A 22558-nucleotide genomic window follows, 5' to 3' on the forward strand; every position below is an offset into this window, starting at 1 on the left:
CAGTCTGCTATAAATTGCTAACAGTTATCTCTGTAGCAGTACATTGTGTATTTGCTAACAGGCTAACAGTTAGCTCTGTAGCAGTACAGTGTGTATGTGTTAACAGGCTAACAGTTAGCTCTGTAGCAGTACAGTGTGTATGTGCTAACAGGCTAACAGTTAGCTCTGTAGCAGTACAGTGTGTATGTGCTAACAGGCTAACAGTTAGCTCTGTAGCAGTACAGTGTGTATGTGCTAACAGGCTAACAGTTAGCTCTGTAGCAGTACAGTGTGTATGTGCTAACAGGCTAACAGTTAGCTCTGTAGCAGCACAGTGTGTATGTGCTAACAGGCTAACAGTTAGCTCTGGAGCAGTACAGTGTGTATGTGCTAACAGGCTAACAGTTAGCTCTGTAGCAGTACAGTGTGTATGTGCTAACAGGCTAACAGTTAGCTCTGTAGCAGTACAGTGTGTATGTGCTGCTGCTGCAGGAGGTGTTCACTTAGCGATCTCTGTTTGTTTACAACAAGTACCAGACACTCTGTGTACAGTTAGCGATGCTGGTTAATTCACGATCACTATGTTAATGATCAGCGGAGACGCTGTGCATAATTAGCCATGCTGCTTTGTTTATGATCAGCTGCTGACGTTGTGCACAGTTAGCGATGGCGGCCACAGTTGCGTCTCCTATGTTTGCAATTGAAAACCATACGTCACATATTTCACTATAATTCTTGTTAGTTTTAGTTAGTTTTGTAACCACAAAATACAGTTTCAGTTAGTTATCGTTTTTTTTTTTTTTAAACTTTCATTTTTATTTTTATTTTAGTTAGCGAAAATGTGTTTTCAATTCTAGTTTTTCGTTAACTATAATAAACTTGCTTGAAACTGACTCACTTAAAAAAGAAGTGTCTGCAGGTCAAAGGTCAACAGGCTGCTGACTGACTGAAGTGGTTCACACAACCTTTAACACTGGTCCTCACACAGGTCACGCATATATTAACTCTGTCAATCACGGCTAGCACAGGAGAATGAATCAAGTGTAGAGAGAAAGTGAAAGTGTGTGTGTGTGTGTGTGTGTGTGTGTGTGTGTGTGTGTGTGTGGTTGTGTGTTCTTGTATTTCCTACATAGTGAGGACCAGAACTTGTTTTTAACCAACAGAGTGAGGACATTTCAGCCGGTCCTCACTTCTTTAAAGGCTTTTTTGAGATTTCAGACTTTGTTTTAAGGGTTAAAGGTTACATGATAATGATAATTAACTGAAACTGTATTGTGTGGTTACAAAACTAACTAAAATTATAGTGAAAATGCCCTTCGTTTTCATCTTTGTCAACTTTTTTCATACATAATGAAGATGGATCAGACAAAGGAAATAAAGACAAAATTTACTGTGACCTCTTTTAATCTCCCACCCAACAAATACCCCATTACAAAAAACTACAACTAGTAAAAAATAAACTAAAACTAAAGCATTTCAAAAAATAAAAATAAATTAAAACTTCACAACCAAATTAAAACTAAAACTAATGAAAAATCCCAAACTATTATAACCTTGCAAGGGAATTCACTGTTCCAATGAGGGTCCTCACAAAGATAGAAGTACAAGAATGTGTGTGTGTGTGTGTGTGTGTGTGTGTGTGTGTGCGCGCTTACACAGGGATCCATTGAGCTTCAGATGTGATGCGTCTTCAGTCACCAGGTCCTTCACGTTCATGCTTCCACAGAAACTGGAGTGAGCTGCAACACAAACACACACACACGTTTATTTACATAACAAAAGCAAGACGCGTGAGAAAAGTGCGGCGAAACCGACGATGGAGGAAGAAGGAAAGAAGAAAATGTCACCAGTGTGACGGCAGAGGAGCTGGATGTCGTCATGGAGACAATGAGACTTAAACGGTGAAAACAGTGAAGAAGAAAGACGGTGAAAACTGCTGCAAACACCAAGAGAGAAATAAAGAAATGTGAGTTGATGAGGTTCTTCTGCAGCTGTGAAAGAATTAAATCGGCAGTAAACTAGAAATAAAACGCAGCTCGTACGAACTGAAACTTGCAGAGTTATCAAGAGTCGAGTGTTAATTTAGTGCACGTCTTATAATAACCTCATGTGACTTCATAAACAAGGTTCATTCAGCTTTTTAAGGAATTTAATCCACAACTCAAAGTCTTTATCAACTTTATTTACCAGCCGTTTATATTACTTTGATTAACTAATAAATAATTACATGACTGTGTTGATGAAAACATCAGATTATGTTACATAAATAAATAAATCAAGCGTTTTTAAGGAGTAAATCCAAATTCAAGCACATTCTTAACCTTAAAAAACATAACATTTACAAACTTTCATGACTTTGCACGAAGCCTGCATAAAAAAAACTGAAACTCATTATGTAATAGTTTTGTCTGGATCCAGGCAGATGGTGTTTTGTGGGGATGTAGAGCTTTAATTTTGTTTCTAGTATACTTCAGAAAGCTACAGGGTGAATGTGAAGACGAGGTGGACGGAGGAAGAAAGAGATGAAAAAGATTTCAGTTCAACTACATATTTATGATGAGACTGCTTACTCCTTTAACCCTTTGATGCACAACATGGTCTAAAGTGACCCGATATGTATGAGTTTTTATGTTCTATATCTTTGCAATAAATTATTTTCATCATTCAGTATTCCAGGTTTTCCTCAATTAGTTTGTTTTTGATCATCATACATCCTAATTTTATGTTTTCCTTTATTCATTTTTGAATAAAATCCCTTTTTGTGTCACTACTCTTCTAATGCACAACATGGGTCAAAAATTACCCATATCCATTTTTTAGCTAAGTAGCCTGCTAAGCTAACTACTTAGCTAACTTCTTGGCTAAGTATTTAACTAAGTAGCTTGCTAAGCTAACTACTTAGCTAACATCTTGGCTAAGTAGCTTTCGAAGCTTACTACTTAGCTAACTTCTTGGCTAAGTAGTTAGCTTAGCAAGCTACTTAGCAAAGTAGTTAGTTATGAAATAACACAAAAACGTTTTTTCTTCATAAATTATGAGAGGCAAAATGTAAATAATGTTCATTTGTTATCAAAAACAAGATATTTAAAGAATACTTGGAATATTCAATCATAAAATAAGTTGATATCAAAAGATAGAGCACAGAAACACACAGCAGCATTAAATAACATGAAGGGAATGAATGAGGGTCATTTTAGACCATGTTGAGCATTAAAGGGTTAACAAAAAATAGGAAGGAGAGAAATGGTGAGAAGAAAGAGTATTAATAGAAGAGCGGCAGCAGGAGAGGTCAGGAGCTGTGAGCCTTGACCTTTGACCCCCTGTGGTTACGGCTGGTACCTTGTCCTTCATAGCCGTTGGCCCTGTGGCCCCTCATCCTGTGGAGAGTGCTCTGCTTTAACAGCCACAGGCGGGACAAACTGGAGGACGCCGCTTGTCTCATCGAGTCCGAAAAAGACGTAAGTAAACCTGGTGACACACCCACCGAACAATCACTGTTAGTGAAATGTAGAGTGGAGGCACGGCTACACTGTAAAAAGGTGTTTAGTCTAAAAACCAGATCAAACAGTAAATCTGAGGGAAATGATCTTGCTGCATGGACAGATAATTTACCTTGACAAGATTTATTAAATTAAGATTATTAAATCTAGAAATAAGCATGTTGAACGCTTAAAATAAGAAATGAACTCTTAAAACAAGATAAATGATCTAACACTTCTAAATCTAAAGTTTTTTTTATCTTGGTAAGAACCAAATAATCATCAGGTCACTCTGCTCGGGCCAGTTCATCACTGTCTTGTTTTAAGAGTTAATTTTTTATTTTAAGGAGTTTTTCTGTTTTTCTGACTATTTTTTTCTGTTTTTCTGACAAATTTTTCCTGTTTTTCTGACTTTTTTCTGTTTTTCTGACAAATTTTTCCTGTTTTTCTGACAAATTTTTCCTGTTTTTCTGACAATTTTCTTCTGTTTTTTATTAAATCTAGAAATAAGCATGTTGAACGCTTACAATAAGAAACTAACTCTTAAAACCAGATAAATTATCTAACACTTATCATGGAAAGAAACAAATAATTTGCAGTGTACAGACACAAGTTGATACAAATAAAAATGGTTGACAGGATGATGGAAGAAAAACGAGGAAGCTACGGAAAGCTTCCAATAAGATCAGGGTTTTTAAAATTATTTTAAAAAATTACAATTAAAAAAAAGTAGTAATATGATTGTGTTGCGACAGCATTCCTACAGAAGGGAGACACATTAAAACAAACAAAGTTTCATGATTTAAAATGTGTTCGTCAGTGAACTTGGCATGGCTATTTTGTTAGTTTTCGTTAACTATAATAACCTTGGTAGGAACCCTGTAAGAGGAAAGCTAATAAGTTTACATGTAAAATAGAAATAGATCATGATGGAACTTTAGGAATTATTAAGTGAAGAAAGTGGAGATTTCTAACTAGCTGTAAAAGGGAAATACGTCTAAAATCAGTCAGTCAGTTCCCTTCAGATCTGTGAGAAGCTCAGTCTGAGCTGAGAGACTCTGAAAAGACAAAGAGAGGCTGAGAAGTGATGGATGAGGAGGGTCTGGTCTGGTCTGGTACCTTTTCCTGGAGGGCTCCTGGCCCTGGAGCCCAGCCAGAGGACACTGTTGAAGAGCAGGGAGACTAGAGAGACTATGGGGGCCACGACTCGTTTACTGTAGCGCAGACACGAGTTAGACAGAGACACCAGGACACCTGCAGAGAGACACCACTACCTTTATACTCACATTATCACAACAATCATTATCACAACACAACAACACCAGTTCATCTTCCTGCTTTAAAGGAACACTCCACCGTTTTTTCATATTAAAACATGTTATTCGGGTAAGTAAGACGAGTTGATACAGACCTCTTGCGTCTCAATGCGTGCACTCAATCGCCCTGGCGCGCGGCGCCACTTGGCTAGCACTTAGCTTAGCCCAGTTCATTCATTAGGATCCAAACAGATGGACAGTTAGAAGCGACCAAACTCCTCCACGTTTTCCCTATTTAAATACAGCCACACGAGTAGTTTAATAATATCATCACTTCCGCTCCCTCTCACTTCCGTCAGGAGTGATGATATCACTGCGCCGAGTCGAAGTGCTCCCAAGTGCTATTCCGCCATACATTATAGCTATCCTTTTTATCCGCTTAGAAAAGCGCCACGTTTTATTTTGTGTCGCCATACTTGGTCGTTTAACTACTCGTGTAGCTGTATTTAAATAGGGAAAACGTGGAGGAGTTTGGTCGCTTCTAACTGTCCATCTGTTTGGATCCTAATGAATGAACTGGGCTAAGCTAAGTGCTAGCCAAGTAGCTCCGCGCGCCAGGGCGATTGAGTGCACGCATTGAGACGCAAGAGGTCTGTATCAACTCGTCTTACTTACCCGAATAACATGTTTTAATATGAAAAAACGGTGGAGTGTTCCTTTAAAAAGACACATGTGAGACAGAACAGCAGTCAGGTACATCTCAAAAAATCAGAATATTGTGAAAAAGTTCAATATTTTTTGTCAATTATTTCAGAAAGTGGAACTCATACATTATATAGATTAATTACACAAAGAGTGAAATATTTCAAGCCCGTTTTTCTTGTAATTTTGACGATTCTGGCTTAGAGATAATGAAAACATTCAAAATTCAAATTTACAAGAAAAAAAATCACAAATTTAAGAGATAAAAATACAAAATTATGATTAAAAAAAAATCACAAATTTATGAGAAAAAGACACATTTACAAGGAAAAAATCTCAAATTAAAGAGAAAAATAATCACAAATTATGTGAGAAAGAAATCACAAATTTAAGAGAAAAAATCAAAAATTTCATGAGAAAAATAAAAATTTACGAGAAAAAAATCTCTAATTTATGATAAAAAAATCTGATTTATGATTAAAAAAAATCTAATTTACAAGAAAAAAAATCAAAAATTTTAGAAAAAAAATCAAAAATTTTAGAAAAAAAAATCAAAAATTTTAGAAAAAAAATCAAAAATTTGCTAGAAAAAATCTTAAATTTGTGAGAAAAAAAAGAAAAAATTATGAGAAAAACATCTAAAATGTATGAGAAAAAGACAGATTTACAAGGGAAAAAAAAAGAAAAAATTCTCAAATTTAAGAGAAAAACAGTCTTGAAATATTTCACCTTATCTGTAATGAATCTATATAATGTATGAGTTTCACTCTCTGAAATAATTGACAAAAAATATTGAACTTTTTCATGATATTCTAATGTTTAGAGATGTACCTGTAATGTGAAACTGGACTCACCCGTCTTGCTCCTTCGACTCCTGTCTCTGGAGTAAACGCTTGTGAAAGGTGACGAGGAGGAGGAGGAGAGAACGTCTGAGGAAGCTTCTGCAGCCTGAGCTGCTGCTGCTGCTGATGATGATGATGAAGATGATGATAATAATGAAGATGAGGAGCGTGTGATGGGGGAGTCGGTCCTCTGAGAGTGGAAGGAGCAGTCTCTGCAGATGTAGCCGTTGGCCAGCGAGCTGTGGCTCTTTGAGGCGCTGGCGTCCCCGTTCACTCCTGATGAACTGTGCTCGTTGCTGGAGCTCCTCACTGACAAACAGAAAGAAATAACACTGATTATTATAAGTTATTAACTAAAATTCATTAACCATTAGTAAAGGAAATTACTAAGCAAGTACGCTATTGCTTAATTTGTTCCACAGACGAAGACCTGAACATGTTCTATATTGTTGTTGCTGTGAATTAGATTCAATGTTTTGTCTTCAAATAGAAATTTCCATTAAGAATGTATGAAATCTTTAAATCTTTATCAATAAAACCATGTTAAATGACTAGATATCAGCTGTTAAATTAAACTCTTATCAGCTATTTCTGTTGTTATCATTATATTGTCCAAACAAATGTACCATTAGTTGTACCAAGTGTAGTGTATCTTATAATTTTTTCCATGACTGTATTTTTGGTCACTTTGCGTCTTTTCGGTCATTTTTGCATCTATTTCTGGTAATTTTGTGTCTTTTTTTAAATCATTTTTACATAGATTTTTGGTCAATTTGTTTATATTTTGATCATTTTTTGGTCATTTTGTGGGGGTTTTTTTGTCATTTTTACATCTACCTTTAGTTGTACCAGGCATTAAAATGAACAACAATTTGAAGACGAGAAAATTTCCTCTGGGGAAATTCTGAAAGGGCCACGGGGGCTACTGCCGGTGTGTGTACACTATGACGAGATTCTTCAGAGATTTCAAACAATTAATACTAGTAATGTGTATCTGGAGGAGTGCGTGCGTGCATGTATCTGTAACTGTAATCACATCAAAGGATCAAAGGTGTTGGGGTCGACCAATCAGAGCAGAGCAATCAACAGAATTAACTGCGGCTGTAGAATGTCCCGGAACGGTGACAGCAGCCAGAGGTGGACAGACTGGAATTTCTGGCCTCGAACAGAAAGCATTTTTGGCAAAACCATAATACCTATCATTGATCCGACTTCACTTTGAGCATCCCGAGTTCTTCCTGAACAGCTACATATGTTTTTTGTGAAGAAAAATGAAGAAATAGCTTTGTTAGAGCGATCTGAAAAACTGTTAAATATGCTGTTCTACAGAAATCTTCCTGCGTTTTTAATAAGGGAGCCATTCAGGCTGTTGGTGCGTGTTGGTGGATCATCTGTGCGTCCTACAGTTTTTTCCCCTCCCTCTACACTTGATGTGATGATGTCACACACTGTGACACGAACATCCATGTAATACACACCCATTATAATCTCAGAATTTCTTCAAAAATGATCATGGTCATTGAACAGGGATTGATAAAAAACTATATGACCTATCGAAACGTGGATTAATACACCGATACACAAGACTTGTGTCTACTGTTTAAAGTTTAAATGGAGTCTCTAGGTGAAATTATGCCGGAGAAGTAGACGTTTAAAAATCTCCAATTATTGTTCTTTTTCGCTCATTTTTTTTCGGCCGTCCCATTCACTTCAATGCAAAATTTTGGGCAGTTTTTCGCAACTTACGTCACAAATATTCATATTCCGTAGAGAAAAGTAACAGCACACCGATCCCAATCAAACCGCACGTTTTGATGCATAATTTTATATTTTTAATGAGTCCTTATTGATGGAAACCACATTTTTTCCAGTAACTGACCCCAGTGTCCATCCACAGAAGTAGACGTGGTGGTTGTGGTTGCTGTGACGGTGCGTTGTCTCAGGTGGGACTGGTCCAGGTGGGATCGGTCCAGGTGGGACCGGTCCAGGTGGGTCTGGTCCAGGTTGGAGCTGAGCAGAGATGCATCAGACGCCGTGTTGCCTTCATGGACCACCGTCCTGCTGCTGCTGCTGCTGCTGGTGATAATGGGGGTATTAGCGGCTGAGAAGGAGAGGGTCTTCCTCGGTGTGGCGGCCTGGCTCAGAGACAGAGACAGCGAGCTGGAACCAGTCTGCTGCTTTTTGCTCCGCAGTGTTCTGGGAGAGCAGACAGGAAACATGAAGAGGTGTCAGTTAATAGAAATGTACAGTAGGGTCGGTCCTAATTCCCAACCTGACGGCCTGGAGCACTTAAACGTGTTCTCAAGGGGCACATGGTTAGCCACACAGTGGATGCAGACTTCTCCTAAAAACACTTTGAAGCAGTCTTCAGGACTAAGCGTGTCCCTAGGCCTGTATGTCACGAGAACTTTTTTTTAAAAACGTTTTTTAGAACAATATATTTTCCAGGAAACTATCACGATAAACGATACAATAATATTGTGGAGCACTTAACATCTCCTGAAAATAATCATTAATTGCAGCCCTAGTATGAATGATACATGCATGTATGTATGCATGCATGTATGCATGTATGCATATATGCCTGTACATATGTTATATGCATGTATGCATGTATGCATATATGCCTGTACGTATGTTATATGTATGTATGCATGGATGCATGCATGTATGTTATATGTATGTATGTATGTATGTATGTATGTATGTATGTATGTTATATGTATGTATGTATGTATGTATGCATGCATGTATGTTATATGTATGTATGTATGTATGCACGTATGTATGTATGCACGTATGTATGTATGTATGTATGTATGTATGTATGTATGTTATATGTATGTATGTATGTTATATGTATGTATGCACGTATGCACGTATGTATGTATGCACGTATGTTATATGTATGTATGTATGTATGTATGTATGTATGTATGTATGTATGTATGTTATATGTATGTATGTATGTTATATGTATGTATGCACGTATGCACGTATGTATGTATGCACGTATGCACGTATGTATGTATGCACGTATGTTATATGTATGTATGTATGTATGTATGTTATATGTATGTATGTTATATGTATGTATGTATGTTATATGTATGTATGCACGTATGCACGTATGTATGTATGCACGTATGCACGTATGTATGTATGCACGTATGTTATATGTATGTATGTATGTATGTATGTTATATGTATGTATGTATGTTATATGTATGTATGCACGTATGCACGTATGTATGTATGCACGTATGTTATATGTATGTATGTATGTATGTATGTATGTATGTATGCATGCATGTATGTATGTATATATGTATGCATGCATATATGCATGTATGTATGTATGTATGTATGTATATATGTATGCCTGTATGTATGCATGTATGTATGCATGTATGTATGTATGCCTGTATGTATGTTATATGTATGTATGTATGTATGTATGCATGCATGTATGATACATGTTTGATGTATGTATGATACGCTGCTACTTGCCCCTGTCTCCTATAGGGACCACAATGGAAATAAGCCTTAGGGCTTTACTGTGTCATCCCTGACTATTTTTGTTATTTATATAACATATGGCACAGGTTGCTGTTTCATATGTTTATATCAGGAATGGTCAAATAAAATCAATCAATCAATCAATGTGTGTGAGTGTTAGCATGTGCTGCTAGCCTCACCGTGTCTCTCTGCGGCTGCTGGTGTAGCTGCTGCTGCTGCTGCTGCTGTGGTTCTGGGAGAAGTCGGCCAGGCTCTCGTTGCCATAGTGACCGGCACCGGTCTGCAGACGCAGGCTCCGCCGCGACATCCTGGGAGACTCGTACACGGCGGCGATCTGGTGCTGCTTCTCAAACTCTAACGCTGCTGTGGAGTAGCTGGAGCTGAGGAAGAGCGGGAAAGTTTGAAAGTGGGGGAGAAAAAAAAAAAAAGAGGTTTAATGAAAAGAAGTATTACATGAAAGTTATTCACTAACATATATATGCTGCACGGCAGGAAATTCAAACAGGCCTGGAGCGCCTCCGACATCAAACACATACTGAAGGAGGAGATGTTGTGCGTGCCATCGCCAGCGAGGACTTTTCTTTTGAAATGAAAAACAAACAAAACACAGAGACAGACAGTCCGTTTTCAAAGCTGCTGTTGTTCCCTGTAAGTGGCAGTGGGCCTAACAGGAAGTGACTCACTCTCAAGAGAGGGAGAGGAGAAAAAAAAAGACAAAAGAATATGTATGCCCAGTGTGTTTCTGAGCGTCGAATTGGGAATATAAGCCAGAAAAACAAACCAAAGTATGCAATCCAGAGCCAAGCGTAAAGTGGAAACACACCATGAATGTTGTAAATTTTTTTGACTTTGCCATGCAGTGAGCAGCTGTGACTCACAGGGACCAACCACACCCAGCAGAGCCAACCAGGACTACACTCACACTGAACTAACAGGCAACCAGTCGCAGTTGTGAAATTCAGTGGAGCTGTGATAAAATCTATTTATATGATCCCTGTTTGCTGGTGCAAACAAAAACAATGCAGAAAGAAGAATATATCACCACTGACTGAACTACTGTGGTAGAACAGATCAGTTTACAGTCAACATCAATGTTAACCCTTTGATGCACAACATGGTCTAAAGTGACCTGATATGTATGAGTTTTTATGTTCTATATCTTTGCAATAAATTATTTTCACCATTCAGTATTCCAGGTTTTCCTCAATTAGTTTGTTTTTGATCATCATACATCCTAATTTTATGTTTTCCTTTATTCATTTTTTAATAAAATCAATTTTGTGTCACTACTCTTCTAATGCACAACATGGGTCAAAAATGACCCATATCCATTTTTAGCTAAGTAGCTTGCTAAGCTAACTACTTAGCTAACTTCTTGACTAAGAATTTGGCTTAGCAAGCTACTTAGCCAAGAAGTTAGCTAAGTAGTTAGCTTAGCAAGCTATTTAGCTAACTACTAAGCTAACTTATTTAGCTTAGCAAGCTACTTAGCCAATAAGTTAGCTAAGTATTTAGCTTAGCAAGCTACTTAGCCAAGTAGTCAACATCAATTTCAACCCTTTGATGCACAACATGGTCTAAAGTGACCTGATATGTATGAGTTTTTATGTTCTATATCTTTGCAATAAATAGTTTTCATCATTCAGTATCCCAGGTTTTCCTCAATTAGTTTGTTTTTGATCATCATACATCCTAATTTTATGTTTTCCTTTATTCCTTTTTTAATAAAATCCCTTTTTGTGTCACTACTCTTCTAATGCACAACATGGGTCAAAAATGACACATATCCATTTTTTAGCTAAGTAGCTTGCTAAGCTAACTACTTAGCTAACTTCTTGGCTAAATAGCTTGCTAAGCTAACTTCTTGGCTAAGTAGTTAGCTTAGCAAGCTACTTAGCCAAGTAGTTAGCTATGTAATACAAAAACTGTTTTTCTTCATAAAGTATGAGAGGCAAAATGAAAATAATGATATGTTGCTATCAAAAACAAGATATTTAAAGAATACCATATCAATATCAATCATAAAATAAGTTGATATCAAATGATATAGCAGCATTAAATAACATGAGGAATGAACGAGGGTCATTTTAGACCATGATGTGCATTAGAAGAGGTTAAAATATGTTGAGCATCAAAGGGTTAACAAGATAAAGTGAAGATCAGTTCACTCTGCAGACTGTCTGCTCTTCTTCTCAGCATGAGGCTCAACTAGGTCAGCCAGAATCACTCCACAGACCTGCAGGGAGGAGGGAGGAAAGGGGGCAAAGCACTTTATCTGCCCTAACATTTTATCTGCTTTATCTGTCACTGGGGGAGAATAAATTTCCTGTTAGATGCTTGAAGAGGAAGGATGTTCCTGTGTCAACAAGAGCTGTTTGGTTTAAGAACAGAGTCTCTGTCACCCACCTACACACTGAACATGCAGACACATTTGTCTTATTGTTAATAGTAATTTAAATTTTGTGTATTAGGGCTGGGCGATATATTGATATATTTTTAAATGTGATATGGAATTAGACCATATTGCAGATATAGATATAGTTCAAATTGTGCACTGTGATCTTTGCTCCAGGCAAGCTGCGGCTTTTATTTAAGATATTTTTTTATTTAAATGTGCACTTCATGGAGCTTTGATTTTGAAAAAAAAAAAGGTACTCCTGTTATACAGTATTTTATGTTCATTTAAATAAACGGTTTTAATAAAAGTAATTGTGACATGTCATATTTGGCTTTGACTTTGACTGAACATTTGCTGTTACTTTGTGGAAAAAATATTGGGATATACAGTACAGGCCAAAAGTTTGGACACACACCTTCTCATTCAATGCATTTTTCTTTATTTTCATGACTATTTACATTGTAGATTCTCACTAAAGGCATCAAAACTATGAATGAACACATATGGAATTATGTTCTTAACAAAAAAAGTGTGAAATAACTGAAAACATGTCTTGTATTTTAGATTCCTCAAAGTAACCACCCTTTGCTTACTAGAATATAAGACATGTTTTCAGTTATTTCATACTTTTTTGTTAAGTGCATAATTCCACATGTGTTCATTAATAGTTTTGATGAATCTACAATGTCAATAGTCATGAAAATAAAGGAAAAACATTGAATGAGAAGGTGTGTCCAAACTTTTGGCCTGTACTGTATATGGTATATCAATATTCAGCCTAAATATATCGGGATATGACTTTTGGTCCATATCGCCCAGCCCTATTGTGGATCTGTTTTATTGCTTCTGTACTTTCAGTACTATTGGAAATTGTTTTAAACATATGGTATCAAAAAAGTATTGATACTTTCAGTAGTGTTGACACCATGCATGTTGCTGTGTGGCCCTCCTCCCTGGTTATAAACCCTGAGGATTACACACAGAGCCAATTATCTGCTTTTAGTCGTTACTCTGTTTGTTGCTCTGACTGGCTTTCCTCTGAACACATGACCAGAGAAGATCTCTGTCTCTGAGTCCTGCTGGTCTCATGCTGACCAGAGTTTCTGTCTGCTGCTGGGCAGATATCAAGGAGAATAACTAGTTACAAGTTTAGGACCAAAAAGTGTTTAGAGAGGTGAAGTAAAGTCACTGTGGCTGTGTAGAGAACATGGGACCCTGAACACATCATCCACATTTTCCATCGCACACTGTAAAAAGGTGTTTAGTCTAAAAACCAGATCAAACAGTAAATCTGAGGGAAATGATCTTGCTGCATGGACAGATAATTTACCTTGACAAGATTTATTAAATTAAGATTATTAAATCTAGAAATAAGCATGTTGAACACTTAAAATAAGAAATTAACTCTTAAAACAAGATAAATTATCTAACACTACTTTAATCTTGGTAAGAACCAAATAATCATCAGGTCACTCTGCTCGGGCCAGTTCGTCTCTGTTGAATTTATCTGGTTTTAAGAGTTAATTTCTTACTTTAAGGAGTTTTTCTGACTAATTTTTTTCAGTTTTTCTGACAATTTTTTTCAGTTTTTCTGACAATTTTTTTCAGTTTTTCTGACTTTTTTTCCTGTTTTCAGATTTTTTTTCTGTTTTTCTGACTATTTTTTTTCTGTTTTTCTGACTAATTGTTTTCTGTTTTTCTGACTATTTTTTGCTGTTTTGTTGGTTTAAGAGTTATTTCTTATTTTAAGTGTTCAACATGCTTATATTTAGATTTAATAATCTTAATTTAATAAATCTTATCAAGGTAAATTATCTGTCCATGCAGCAAGATCATTTCCCTCAGATTTACTGTTTGATCCGTTTTTTAGACTAAACACCTTTTTTGCAGTGCATCTATGTCGCTGCTTGTCTGATTTAAATTTGAAATTCAAATCTTAGAAAACGGCAGTTGGGCAGTGCAGAGTTTATTTTGTTTTGCTTTGAACACAGAGCTTCCAACTTGAAGAGGAGAGGAAAAAAAAGTAATTGCATCAGGCAGAATGAGCACTTCATAACAATATCTTCCTCACAGCTGCAATATATATATATATATATATATATATATATATGTGTGTCTGCAGTCCTAAAGTTAACCCTTTGATGCACAACATGGTCTAAAGTGATCCGACTGAGTTTTTATGTTCTATATCTTTGCGATAAATTCATTTCATCATTCAGTATTGCAGGTTTTCCTCAAATAACTTGTTTTTGATCATCATACATCCTAATGTTTTGTTTTCATTTCTTACTTTGTGAATAAACCCCTTTTTTTAATCACTAAGCATCTAATGCACAAAGTCATTTCTGACCCATGTTGTGCATTAGAAGGTGTTTATATGTTGTCACCAGTTTAAAACCTGACAAAGAAGACACAAATATTAACTATCCTGTTTTGTTAAATTGGTGTTTTTCCAATGGAAATGATTATTTGGTGGCTCAAATGTTAAAATATGTGATTTTCCAATGTAATCTGGTGGTTCTAACAAGTCTTTTAAAGTTAAACCTTCAAAATAAGACAAACATAGTTACACATATAGTCAAATTGTTAATTTAGTGTATCACTTTTTGTATCACTACGCTTCTAATGCACAAGGTCATAATTGACCCATGTGTGTAAACTTGATGTAATAATACAAAAACTACGTTTCTTCATAAAGCATTAAAGGAAAAATGGATATAATGATCTGCTGTAATAAAAAAAAAGATATTCAAACACACAGCAGCATGAAATAACATGGGGAATGAATGCAGGTCATTTTTTAATCATGTTGTGTATTAGAAGGTGTTTATTATATGTTGAGCATCAAAGGGTTAATAAAGCCAGCTTCCAGGTTACATCCTGGTTTGATGTGTATTGAAACAAGCAACATAGTTTCAGAACCTGATGGTTTAAAGGATTGGTTGGTAATGTGCCTGGCTGAGTGCCCGGGGCGGGGCGGGGCGGGGCGGGGTGTGTGTGAGAAAGACAACAGACCTGTCTGTCTGTCTGTCTGTGTAGCCTCCAGCCAGGTACATTACTAATGTTACCTGTATTCTGCTCTACCTGGCTCCTCATTAACAGACAGTTAGATATGTATTTGAACAACCCAACCACCACCATGAGACCGATCTGGCAGCGTGTTCATCTCCCTGCGGGGAGACCACACCCTCTTTAAACAAACTACACTGTAAAAAAAAGAAAAACCTGTTGTTTTTACGGTAAAAAAAATGCAGCTGTGGCTCAGATGGTAGAGTGGTTGCCTATTGGTCGGAGGTTTGGTGGTTCAATCCCTGACCATGGCAGCCTACATGTTGAAGTATCCTCGAGCAAGATACTGAACCCCAGATTGCTCCCTATGCTGCGTTCGTCAGTGTGAGAATGAATTCCCAATGGTGGCAGGTGGCACCGTTTAGCCTCTGCCACCAGTATGAATGTTTGGGTGAACGGGTGAATGAGCGCAGTCTGTAGTGTAAAGCGTTTTGAGTGGTCGCCAAGCGACTAGAAAAGTGCTATATAAGTGCAGGTCCATTTACCATTTACCAGAACTTTACCGTAATAAATATGGTGCAACTTTTTAAAATATTACGGTAAAAAGTAGATGGATGTTTAGCAGTTTTTCACCGTAAAATCTACAGACATTTTTTTACAGTGTATGTTTGAACACTTGCAGCTGTTCAGATATCGTTCTGCCTCATCACAAGATGTAAACGATGTTTAAATTAGTTTGCCGACTCTTTTCAGTTGTTCCGGATATCCAAATTGATCGGTGAGCTGGCCCCCCTCCCCCGGCCCACATGGGTGTTAAAAATAGAGACGGACAGCGTCTCTTTATCTGTGTTTTCTTCTTCACAAGCCGAGACTACAGCATGGAGGTAGAAGACACTTCCTCCATGACATTCAGCTTCCTGGAATCTCTCCTTACATAACACCAAAGCTTTGATACTCTTCCCACACTCAGTGGGCACAGCCGGCTTCCTCACAACACACAACTACACAACTAGACCATCACATCACATCAGATAGGATCCGTCGTTTTAGGAGCTTCATTTTTCAAAAAGGAGCATCATTTTTGCTATTTAGTGGCTGACAGGAGCATGCAGGTTGCGGATGGGAATCAGAGGATAATACAAGATACAGATACAACACCATAATAATCATACATGGACGACAATAAACAGCCAAGTACTACGTAGGGATGGGCATCCATTTTACGAATATTCGAATAGTCATTAAATCATAAAAAAATCGAATAGTTCATCATATATGGAGAAAAAAAAAAAGTTGTATTACTGGTGCCTTCCGAGATTACTGCAGCAGCCGTCAAAAAGTCACCGCACCATGTGTTCATGGTTTGTTGTGATGATGTTAATTTGTAAAAAAAAACAACTTTGGAACATTTTTAAAAGCCGGCAAAGCAGTGTTCCCAACTTAGCGACTTTGTTGCTAAATTTAGCGACTTTTTAGACCCCCTTAGCGACTATATTTCAAGCAGTACAGTGTGTATGTGCTAACAGGCTAACAGTTAGCTCTGTAGCAGTAGAGTGTGTATGTGCTAACAGGCTAACAGTTAGCTCTGTAGCAGTAAAGTGTGTATGTGCTAACAGGCTAACAGTTAGCTCTGTAGCAGTACAGTGTGTATGTGCTAACAGGCTAACAGTTAGCTCTGTAGCAGTACAGTGTGTATGTGCTAACAGGCTAACAGTTAGCTCTGTAGCAGTACAGTGTGTATGTGCTAACAGGCTAACAGTTAGCTCTGTAGCAGTACAGTGTGTATGTGCTAACAGGCTAACAGTTAGCTCTGTAGCAGTACAGTGTGTATGTGCTGCTGCTGCAGGAGGTGTTCACTTAGCGATCTCTGTTTGTTTACAACAAGCACCAGACACTCTGTGCACAGTTAGCGACGCTGCTTTGTTTATGATCAGCTGCTGACGTTGTGCACAGTTAGCGACGGTCGAAAACCAAACGTCACCTCCAGAGTCTCTAAATCCCTCTGGGGGCTAACTTGTAGTGGAGACACGCAGAGTGAGAGGACTTTTATTATTGAATATTACACGATTTATCACGATTATCAAATAGTACTTTTGCCTGAAATGCACATTCGTAGTACTACGATAAATGTCTTGTTTTGAAAGTCAAAAACTGTTTAGTTAAACATGATATAAATCAGAGAAAAACAAGAAAATCGCCATATTTGAGAGGCTGAAAACAACATTTTTAAGCCAATTTTGCATGAAAAACAACTTCAGAAACATGCATATTGCTCCAAGGTGCACATGCATACAACTGGAATGAGATCAGATGTTCCAAACAGCCTCAGGATCAAGTTATTGGATCTGATCCATTCACCCAGGTGTAAACACAACATGATGAATGTGCTGGTATTAGCATCATTGATAAAGTATCTGCCTGTGGGGCTGAAGCACCATTACTTCACTATGTTTGTCCTTTACCAGCTCGTCAGGATATCGTACCCTGGAGACAACAAGAGATTCTTTTTCTTTTATTTTGTTAACAGCGGTGTGGGGTTCACAGCAGCTGCCAAAACAACAGACAAAACCAGCTCATCTGCATTTTTTTTTTCAGATCTAACCAGAGAGCAGAAGACAAATTCCTCCGTGACAAAGAAAGAAACAGCAACTCTAGTAAATCCACTTCCACCTCCAGGATCCTGCCTGGTGTCCTGCCACCAGTAGGGACTGGCCACCCACCCTCCTTCTGCCTGCTTTGCATGCTGTATGCAAAAAAAGTCAGCTTGCACCACAAAGCACACAGAGTGGACACAATGAGTCATCACTTTTACCTGCATGGACAATGATTCGGTACTTCACCGTCTACACTATTTACACGTTGTTTTACATTTGAACGGATCAAAGACATTTGGATTTAAAGTAACATTTCTGTAACTGGAGCAAATATGCAACCTGGAACATAATTTAGATACTATACTAATCTGCAGATTATTGTATAGAGACATTGGGATAAACATGTCAACTTTTGTTGACAAATTTGGTAATTTTGCCTGAGTTCACTGCTAAAAAGGTGTTTAGTCTAAAAACCAGATAAAAACACTAAATCTGAGGGAAATGATCTTGCTGCATGGACAGAAACAGACAGAGGTCAACTTTGGAGTACTTTGAGGTGTAAAACAATACTAATTGTTAGTGCTAAAAATGTCAAAATGGGTGAAGATCTTATTTTATGGTGTTCCACTGGGTTCCGTTCTGGATCCACAACTTTTTTCATTACACTGCAAAAAAGGTGTGTCTAAAAAACAGATAAAAACAGTAAATCTGAGGGAAATGATCTTGCTGCATGGACAGACAATTTACCTTGACAAGATTTCTTGAATTAAGATAGTTAAATCTAGAAATAAGCATGTTGAACACTTGAAATAAGAAATTAACTCTTAAAAAAAAGAATAAAACCAGAATAAAACCCAGTTCAAACCACTTAAAACCAGAATAAAACCACATAAAACCAGAATAAAACCATTTAAAACCAGAATAAAACCAGTTAAAACCAGAACAAAATGATCTTGCTACACTTGACAAGATAGAAATAAGCATGTTGAACGCTTAAAATAATAAATTAACTCTTGAAACAAGATAAATTATCTAACACTTCTAAATCTAAAGTTTTTTTTTATCTTGGTAAGAAACAAAAAATCATCAGGTCACTCTGCTCGGGCCAGTTCATCACTGCTGGCAGCTTTCATTTATCTTGTACATCCAATATATGTATTACCCAATATACACTTTGTATATTAACACTACGCGTATAGAGTATTACACCTCATTGTACATCCCACTTTCACACACAACCTCATTTGTCCAGAATTGAAAAATCTACTTAATCTCCCACTATATGAACACATACTTCCTTACAGGCTCTGCACTAGTGTTAACAAAATGAAAAAGTTTCTCTTCTCTTCGCTTGACTTCCACAGAGAAAACTGTCAACATAATAAAGTTGTAAGATTGTCTTTCAGCTAATTATGCTGCAGAAACTGATCTTATAATAGGAGCTAATCTGCAGCAAAGAACTCAAATAGTAACGTGCACCACAAAACCCTGAGAAAAAAAACAAAAAAAACAGTGGCTAACCTTTGTGGTCTCTCTCACACACACACACACACACACATATCTTACAGATTATAGAAACCACGTGAGTTGTAAATCTCAACTTCGAAACCGCAAGTGTGGTTATAAAAGCCTTGTCAGAGAGCCTGAACCCTCACACGAACAAGAGAACAGAAAAAAAGCATTTTTATACTATATGAGGGGGCGTGTTGTTCCCATGAAACTCTAAAACTGTCACTCACAGTTACTGAAAACATTTGTTGTTTAGCCGTTAGTGTGAAGGAGATTCTCGTCCTGCAGCGTAACAGATTAAAATATTAAAACATCAACATTTTATGCTTGGAAATGTAAACAGAAGGGGGTCAGACATTTGAAATGTTCTCCCACTGAGTCTGTAACTACTATCTCATGAAATGAACTTTGTTTGGTTGTCTCTACACTGTAAAAAAAAAAAAAAAAAAAGGTGTGTCTAAAAACCAGATAAAAACAGTAAATCTGAGGGAAATGATCTTGCTGCATGGACAGATAATTTACCTTGACAAGATTCATTAAATTAAGATTATTAAATCTAGAAATAAGCATGTTGAACACTTAAAATAAGAATAAAACTTTCTAAACCAGATAAATTAAAGCTGCCAGCAGTGATGAACTGGCCCGAGCAGAGTGACCTGATGATTATTTGGTTCTTACCAAGATAAAAAAAACCTTTAGATTTAGAAGTGTTAGATAATTTATCTTATTTTAAGAGTTAATTTCTTATTTTAAGTGTTCAACATGCTTATTTCTAGATTTAATAATCGTAATTTAAGAAATCTTGTCAAGGTAAATTATCTGTCCATGCAGCAAGATCATTTCCCTCAGATTTACTGTTTTTATCTGGTTTTTAGACACAACTTTTTTGCAGTGTATATTCCAGTCTTAACCACAAGTGTTAGTTTTTCTACCTTCTCTCTCTAAAAACACAGCACAAAGTGTGATATGTGATAATGGGAACAGTGTAAGCAGCACAAGCAGAAAGAGTGTAAACCTTCATTGGCAACACTTCATTTTAGATACTTGGGATGGTGTAATTTGGCTAGAGTAAACAGATATTTTGTCACCATCTCCTTCCTACTCCACTCTGGGACCATGTTGTTTACTGAGATTATACTGGGCTCATTTTTTTTCCCTCCTGAGAGAGAAATCTGGGGAAAATACCAACTCTGAGCGCTAACGCAGCACACTCTGCCTTCCCGTTTCTTCAAACTGTTACAGAAAGTATTTCCCCAGAGATGCTGCAGCCTATATTTACCAGAGAGTTTGAGTTTCCATCCAACTATCACTGGGTGGGAAGGATTCAAGCCCCTTCTCACTTTCTCTCCAGCAGAAACCACTTTCCTTCTGCTCCACTCACACACTCTGTCTATCTGTACAGATCTTCACTTTATGCATGACATGGAGAAAATTGTCAGGAATCTGTTTATCAGAGTAGTGACACTTTGAAAAGCAAGAATAGTTAAATATAGATGAATGTCTATGTTGTTGTGAGTTTAACCCAGGCGGTAACCTCCTGGTCTGAGCAGGGCGGCAAACCAGGAAGTGCCTTAAGCTGCATTCTACTGAAAATTCAAGCAGGGGGCGCTAAGTTTGGCTGCAGAAAAAAATTTGCCCATTCATTTCAATGCAAAATGAGAAACCTTCTCACTTGATTTATTACCAACACTATGGTCTCAATCACTAGTAAAAAATCTTCTTCAAGACAATTTGATGTTAATAGTTCTAATAATGGCCCCATTTAGAAGAAAATAGAAGATAAAGAATCGTATGATTTGGGGCGGGGCTACCTTTGATTGACAGGTTACTAACAAGACGAGCTGTCATCAGGAGAGAAGCAGAACAATGCGTATCCACGGCAACGTGCCAATAAAGTTATATATAACATTATATCTAGATATAAAAGAGGACGTTTACCGATTTGGTCTCATAACTTTGACCCTTTCACTGTTTTTTCACTTAATGACAGTTTATCTGAACGTTTTCATTCATTCCATTAAATTTCTTGTTCAGTGTTTGGTTGGACTAACAGACACTCCAAGGAGTCGCTGCTCAGTTTTCTGAGGTCAGTAACCAACATTTAAACTAGCATCAGTTAATGCTAACATGAGTGAGTCAGGTTGAGGTGTAGAGAGGCTGTAGTCAGAGATCACATCCAACGGGCCACAAACCAACTGGTGACGTCACGCTCACTACCTCCATTATTTATATACAGTCTGTGGTTTAACCCTAAAAAAGAAGTAACTAGGGCCCAGGCTGAGTCCAGCTGCTGTTATCTGCTTGGCACTTGACTAGTGTAGCGTGTCCTGAAATACACTCGGACCAGAAGCCAAAACAACTGTGACAGCAGCAGAACAACAGCTGTCCAACTGGCATCCTTCACTCTGTCTTTCAGAGAGAGAGTCATCTACAAATATAAAAAGCACCAACTGGCTTATGTTACAATAATATGAGAGTAAAGTGATGAATAGATTTTACTAATTATGTTTGAATGAATGGTTTAGGACTAGAGCCCCGTAGATATATCAGCTGACAGATATTATTGGCTAATATGTTAGCAGTGCTAATAAAACAAATCTTTTCCAGCAGCTGTAAGCTTGGAGAATCACCCCTGGGATTCTGTCTGCATGTCTCTGGAAGGATGAAGTCAAGTTTGTACTCGTTTGTTTTTATCTTTTACATGAGTTATCTCTGCTGTTGTTCCCTGACAGCCACACACAGGATCAGGTGACTGGCTCTGCTGCTGATTTTTACTGGTGGGGGCAGAAACAGTGCAGCCAGAGGCCCCCAGAGGCCCCCGGAGGCCCCCGGCCCCACTGACCCACTTCCACCATCATAAAATATGAATAATACAATATGAGTCCATGCACAGCACACATGCTTCCAGTGAGGAGATGGCTGCAGTCAGTCTGTCTTCTAAAAGGTGGAGCAGCTCAGTGTCATTTTGTTTCTTTTTTGTGTCTTTTTTTTAGTCATTTTATGTCTTTTTTTTGTCATTTTGTGTCCCTTTTTAGTCATTTTGTCTCTTTTTTGGTCATTTTGTGTCTTTTTTTGGTCATTTTATGTCTTTTTTTAGTCATTTTGTCTCTTTTTTGGTCATTGTGTGTCTTTTTTGGTTATTTTGTGTCTTTTTTAGGCATTTTGTGTCTTTTTGTGTCCCTTTTTAGTAATTGTGTCTTTTTTAGGCATTTTGTGTCTTTTTTTATGCATTTTGTGTCTTTTTTTGTGCTGAACTACAGTGTAAAGAACC

General features: G+C 37.4%; 1 protein-coding gene across 8 annotated transcripts in view; it reads right to left on the minus strand.

Annotated features, from left to right (window-relative positions):
• sun1b (Sad1 and UNC84 domain containing 1b) overlaps positions 1 to 22558 on the minus strand; it is a 54574-nt gene that overhangs the window by 14161 nt on the left and 17855 nt on the right. For 4 of the 8 annotated variants that reach the window (XM_059347119.1, XM_059347117.1, XM_059347116.1 and 1 more), the window contains 6 exons: positions 9957 to 10157; positions 8138 to 8454; positions 6271 to 6567; positions 4578 to 4712; positions 3319 to 3447; positions 1635 to 1718 (listed from right to left, as the gene is read on the minus strand). In XM_059347119.1, the coding sequence (XP_059203102.1) occupies positions 1635 to 1718; positions 3319 to 3447; positions 4578 to 4712; positions 6271 to 6567; positions 8138 to 8454; positions 9957 to 10084 (1090 nt within the window). In that variant the 5' untranslated portion in view covers positions 10085 to 10157. The remainder of the gene's footprint in view (positions 1 to 1634; positions 1719 to 3318; positions 3448 to 4577; positions 4713 to 6270; positions 6568 to 8137; positions 8455 to 9956; positions 10158 to 22558) is intronic. The other 4 variants (XM_059347120.1, XM_059347118.1, XM_059347123.1 and 1 more) reach the window with 2 other exon arrangements.

This window comes from Centropristis striata, chromosome 13 (genome assembly GCF_030273125.1).
Source record: "Centropristis striata isolate RG_2023a ecotype Rhode Island chromosome 13, C.striata_1.0, whole genome shotgun sequence".
Lineage (NCBI taxonomy): Eukaryota > Metazoa > Chordata > Actinopteri > Perciformes > Serranidae > Centropristis > Centropristis striata.